At 45.7% G+C, this 6168-nt stretch overlaps 1 protein-coding gene across 2 annotated transcripts; it reads right to left on the reverse strand.

Moving 5' to 3' along the window:
* Window positions 1-2603: 2603 nt before the first annotated feature.
* LOC149327115 (uncharacterized) lies at window positions 2604-6158 on the reverse strand. Of its 2 annotated transcripts, XM_089565093.1 has the most exons (3): window positions 5895-6158; window positions 5279-5384; window positions 2604-3860 (listed from the first exon to the last, which is right to left on the reverse strand). In XM_089565093.1, the coding sequence occupies exons 1-3, from the start codon at window positions 5922-5924 to the stop codon at window positions 2920-2922; spliced, it is 1077 nt and encodes a 358-aa protein (XP_089421219.1). In that variant the 5' UTR covers window positions 5925-6158; the 3' UTR covers window positions 2604-2919. The 2 variants fall into 2 exon arrangements, with proteins under 2 accessions (XP_089421219.1, XP_089421218.1); XM_089565092.1 differs by having other exon boundaries at window positions 2604-5384.
* Window positions 6159-6168: the final 10 nt, after the last annotated feature.

Raw genomic sequence — 6168 nt, forward strand, 5'->3', positions numbered from 1 at the left:
CGGACGGGCAAATTTAACTTCACTTAAATTTGGCTTAACCTCGGACCGGTATTTGCGCGTTTGACAACGGTGCACTTCGCCTCGCGATGTGTCATTACATGGAGAAGAAAGAGCTGCATTCGGGATGAACTTCTGTACTGCGCGGGCACCTTGCTTCCTCGCGACCGCTTTCTTAAAGCGACGGCCAGTTCACAATAGAAGTTTCTTCGCGACTTGTCGGATTGCCAGCCATATACTGTAACCGACTTAATTTTCGCGAGGGCCTAACGTTTGCGTTCGTTGCGAATCGCAAATACCTAGAAAAATTATTCCCGCGAATAATTTGAGAAAAGGAAGGTGAAGGGGCTTATTATTTGTGCTGCGCAGAATTTAGCACTTGTGAAAAGACCACTTGCAAAATTCCAGGACGGCTGACTCGTAGGCAGGTTTTTGCAACCAAAACTCCCTGTTCATAGACTGCATTTTCACTTCCTACTCTGGCCAGAAAAGTGGGTAGGTAGCACGTGGGAGGTTCACCCTTTTGAAAAGGAGAGAGGGGAATGCTCCTTAATCTGCGTGAACCGGAAGCCTCGCAAGATCGAGTGTAAAGGGCAGCTGTTAAAGAGTACAATGGCGCATTCCTTCGACAAATACCGGGCTCCACCTGCTTCACGTGTTTTCACCGCGGCTCTGAACAAAAAAAATGTGCGATCGCGAGAGAGTAAAGATCATCGTGAGACACTCCGTGAATGATACGGAATGAGTGTAGCTCACTGAAAGTGAAAAGACGCAATGATTCATATATTTAGCTTGTAAGCCTTCACATAACTGGTAATTCAAAATGTTCCGCCTCAAAAACAAAGCGCGCTACTTCCAATGCCAGGCAATACGATGCAACACGTGCTGTACTCACGTTTCTAACTAGGCTTCGAGCTGCAGCTTTGAAGGCACACAAAAATTCTTGTTGCGCACAGTGCGAGTTTGGCGAACAAGGCAAAAACATATATTCAAACCGCACAAAGTCAGTGCTTACAAGCGGATGGGCGGAGCGGTGTGGTATAATGTTATTCCTACTGAAAGCACATAACTGCTAGCGACATTTATAAAAAGTTCTAAAATCTTTAGCGCAGACAACGACCAAGAGAAAGACGGTACACAAACACAAGCGCTTGTGTGTGTGTGTGTGTGTGTGTGTCTCATCTTCCTCGTGGTCTGTGTATGTTCGCGCTAAATTTTTTACATTATCTATACAAACAAACTAGCCAAAGAAAGAAGTTTTAATGATGCATAAAAACAGCACAGACATTGTGGCTTGCCTCGCAGATCTTCGCGTTCTCATTCGCCTTCCAGTTCTCACGCTTCACTTTCGCTTCCCATATTTTTCTCCGTCCCTCATCCCGTGGAAAAAGAAAACGTCGCGCTCCTTTCTTCGCCGAGCCGGCACACAATGGAACACAACACCCTGGCATGCTATTTTTCGTGAATTAAAGCAGTTCATCAGCTCAGAATCCAGCGCAAAACACAGCTTCGAACCCTCCCCAGCAGCGGCACGAAGAGCGACTTGCCCCAAGATGGCGAGCGCGGAGAAAACGGCGGCGCGGCGCATGCCAAAGCGTGTCACCACCCTGGACGGCGGCGCTGGCATCGAGGCACCCTACCCGTTCTCTGAAACGCGCGCCATCCTCGGCCTCGGCATAATTTTAGGCGTCTGGGTTTGAGAGTCACATGCCGCAAAAACAGAAAACCGAAAAACCCTCTGGCGTCACATCCGCCAATCGTCCCCCTTTCCACCTACTCTCTGGGCGCGCATGCGCAGTTCTGCGGAGTTTGTTCTCTCGAAGTTCAGGTGTAGACTCGCGGCCGTAGAGACGCTCGCTACCTCGCGTCGTTGCCCCCCCACAGGACTCGTAGCGCCGCCTCGTGGAAGGCGCGGTCAACATATGAAAGACTCCCATAGCGTTACGGAGAAGTTTCATGACCATAAAAGCATTGAAGGACTATGCTTTTACTAACAAGAAGCAGCCTGTTAGCTTGTGTTGGTATAGGGTGCCTCGATGCGCGCGCTCCTCCCGCCGCCGCCGTGCAGGGTGGAGACAACCGCGTCGTCTGCTACGACGTCCGCCATTAGGATGCCCGCTCCGTACGCAGCCAAGGGCGGCGAGCCAGCCAGTGTCACATTCACGGTTTTTGTAATTTCGCGACATCGGCTGTTATGAAGCCGTGGTGGAGGACATCGGAAATTTCGTCCACCTCAGGTTTTTATTAACATGCACCGATATCGACCTAGTACAAGGCACTGTGTTTTTCAGCTCTATCGAAACTCGGCCGCCGCGGCTGTGTCGCGCCCGTGCAGCCGAGCGCCATATACCGCCCAGCGAACACATCCGGGCCACTTTTAATGTTTCTTTGTAGTTTCAAACGTGATTTATAATTTTTGCGGAGCATTACTCGCTAATACTACAAAATAAACGACTTCTGGAACATTTTTGTGTTAAGCTTGAGTATACATATAGGCATGTTCTTTCATTTTACATTACACAATATAGTACTTTACGGCTATTTTATGCTCAGAAAAGCATTCCCATAGCTATTCTGAATTTCGTTTTCCTTTTTTTCGCGTTACTTTCGATATGCAGATGGAGATAAACAAACTTTTTAATACATGCCAGATTACTTGGTGCTTCACACATATGGTTTCTATAGCATTAAATTTTGACTCACGCAGTCACGGACTATAAGCCCTGTTTAGCATATCTTATGCAGCAATATAATGTAAACTGCTCACTACTATAAATCAGATATCGATGCCGCTAAAATAAAGCAGCCACACGGTTTCTGAACAATGAAAAAAGAAACTGCATCCGATAATTAGCGATTTCCGATGTGATAGCTTGTTTATTTGGTCGGAAACCTTAAAATGTCAAAAACAAGCGCTACAACTCACTGCAAATTAACTGCAGCGCATGTCTTGCTTCCATGCCCATTGACTCTCGCAGCTTCGAGCTGACGCAGGTGAATGCGTAGCCGTACTCTTGCATAACTTGATATCAGTATGTTTGCCAGAGAATCCTTGTGTTGCTGACAGGCCTCCATAGTGAATCGTGTGTTCTTGTTTAAATATTCTGTGACAGCCTTTAGAGGGGACTTAAGGGTGAACAGATTGTCTGTCCAGGACGTGATTCCTTTAAAGTGCTCTTCGCAGGATTGAAGAAGGCTCATAACCGCACCACTCGGATAACACAAGTTCTCACCATCTTGGACGTACTCTTTCAGTGCAGTTAAATATGCATGCTCATGGTTCGTCGAGCCAAGCATTGCAGCCTTGCACTGCTTGCAGTTCGTTTTCTTCAAAATTCCTTTCACAACAAATCCGCCAATATGATGCAAAATACTGCACTCAATTGAAGTCAGTGCTTCAATGAACAGAATTTCCCCATCGTCAATTTCCTCTTCAACATCTCCAACGTACTCTTTTTTTCCTTGTGAAATCATATCAAGCAGGTACTCAGAATCATCCGTTTCATAGCTTGAGGTTGCTGGTGTGTGCAAAAACTGACTGACGCATACAAGTTTCAAAGCACATTTCATGTCATACGCGTTTGGAACGGGTTTCCTGTGACGCACAACAGAAAAAAGATTCTCCAGGCAGTCCTGTAGCAGTCTCCCGGTGAGAAAGAATTTGTAGCCATCCATTTTAAGCACAATATCTTGCAAACGAAGGACAACTGTTGTTGCAATCATGAGACCTGCCTGTGAGGGCTTCCACTGGGATGTGCTGCCCATCTGCATGCCTTGAATTGTGTCCACTGCCAGGCGCAACATGTGCAAGGCTTCATGGTACTTTGCCATATCTTGCCAACTAAGTGCAACTGACGGATGTCGTGAGGACATCAGTTTGTACCATTTTGCGATGAGCTCCAGGAACCATGCTGTGGTTTCAGCTTCTGGTTCGAGCACTTTCTCTCTTATTAGGCAACGAATGGCGGCTGGGGATTCCTTGAAGAACTGAACTGCTATGCCGACCTTCATTTTTGTGAAGTGGCCTTTGCTGACATGAGCTTCAGAAAGTTTGGGTGCAATTTTCAGCTCTTTGCTAGAGTCGTATTCTACGACAGCGCGCACGTGCTCCAGCTTGACTTTGTTTGAGGGTAAGCTATGTTGGCAGACAGTTGCATCGCTCAGCGTAAAGTCAATAGAGTTTAAAAGCTGACCTCGGATATTTTTTATCACGTGAGCCGCGTCCGCAGTGAAAAAGAGTTCCTTTCCCTGAAGCATCGGATGAGGGATTGAGCACACAGTGTTAGAATTCCTATGGCTAGAAAAACCTAACTCGCGCCACATAGCTCTGTTGGACGCTCCCATATCAGAGGTTACCACAAGCACTCTAAGAGAAATGTCAGCGCAAAGCTGCACGATTTCCAGAACAAAACTCTTAAGCAGACCCCCGTCGACAGAGCTTCCTGTAAAATGGTATGCGATTACCTGCTTCCACCTTGTGTTCAATCCTCCGACCATAAACACTAAGCAATGACATGCAGGTTCATCTGGAACTGCTGGAAATGTTTTCCCTCCAAACACAATGTCTTCAGCACGATCGAGGTCATACCCTTGTGCAATTTCCATTTCATCGAGATAAAGCACACAATCTTTTTCAATATCTTCCATGCCCTCTGCTTTTACTCTGAGAACGTCAATCACTTCAGTTAAGATTCCTGGTAGGAACTTGAGTCCCTGAAGACGACGGACAAGAGTCCTATTAGAAGGCAGTGGGTACCCAAGTCTTCTTAGGGTTTCGTAGCCTGAAGTTCCACTCGCAAATTTGATCTGAAGGGCTTGTTTAATTGTTTTGGACGACCAGGTGGAACTTTTGTTGCTGTTCCGAGACAGGGCTCGCATTTGGTCTTGATTTAGGAACTTCAGTTTTTTTCGTAACATTTCGCTGGCCTTTTCCATTTTTTGAAGCTTCCTTTTAATTGACTTATTTGTAGCACTTGTTTTGCTGTGAACTTCGCTAAGTTTCGCGTATTTTTTCTTCATGTCCTCTAGCTGTTTATTAAGTGTAGCACATGAGCTGTTACTGCACTTCTCTGCACGGGTTGCACGAAGTGCGCAGGCAACTTGCAGGGAATCATCTGTGGCGGGTATTGAAGTTTCTGGAATGGAACTTGGGCGAGGTGAGTTGTTCATCTGACTTTGAGCCGTCTCCCTGTCGTCACTGGGCAATGGCTGCAGTTCTTGATTTGCCGTGTGTGGCATATCAGCCATGTCGTTGACGTATTGGTCCTGAATTTCTGTTGATGTGGTATCAGAAGCACTCTGTTGATGCTGCAGAGTGCCCCTTTGCTCTGCTGCCGCAGGCACCCCTTGTAACCTTTCCTTTGGCGGCTTCCTGTGCTTAGGCATCGCTGAAAAAAGAGAGGCCACACATGCTGCAAATCAGATGGTGCATTATTTTATCATTACGAACGAGCATGCTCCAAGTCTTGCTACGTTTAGACATAAAATTAAATAAAATGCAAAATTGTCAGCATCATGCTTCTGGGCGGAAGGCGCGGCTGATTTACCTCCCTGTAAAAAATGAAAACGAGCTATTCTATTGACCGGAGGTATGAAGAGTCTTACTGTAATGTGAGCCGCCTAATTCTCTGAAGAAACATTTGTGTGAATTTTATGTTCGTGTTTTTGCACTTTATGCTTTTGTGTTTTGTTCTGAAATTGTTACCCCTCTTGCTAGGACCCTTCACTGGGTCTGCAGTATGATGAAAAAAAAATATAATCGCTCCACGTGAGTCTACAAATGGCCGGTCATTACAGTACTAAGTTAGAACAATCAGGCTAAGAATGAAAGAAGCAATAGGATTAGGAAAGAAGCGTTGCAAACTTTCGTTAATGTAGAAATATGTGGCTTATTATACCTCTGAAGGAAAAAAGCGTTGGCACAGCATTGGGCTTCAATTTTTTCCACCCGTCAGCCCTATTCTGCTCAAAGGCGCTTTCTTCAAAATGTGCCTGTAACACAGAAACATGCAATGATCAGACAAACTTATTAATGTTTAAATTGAGAGGGCTTCACACTAACATTCTAAACAGCTAAAAATAAGTAACACAAACAGGGATATGCCCAAACAGTTATAAGTGAAATTCAGGTGCTTGTTAAGATATACTAAGAAAGAGGCAAAAGACCGTCGA

The sequence above is a fragment of the Amblyomma mixtum genome, chromosome 10 (assembly GCF_055824585.1).
Source record: "Amblyomma mixtum isolate Tamu chromosome 10, ASM5582458v1, whole genome shotgun sequence".
Lineage (NCBI taxonomy): Eukaryota > Metazoa > Arthropoda > Arachnida > Ixodida > Ixodidae > Amblyomma > Amblyomma mixtum.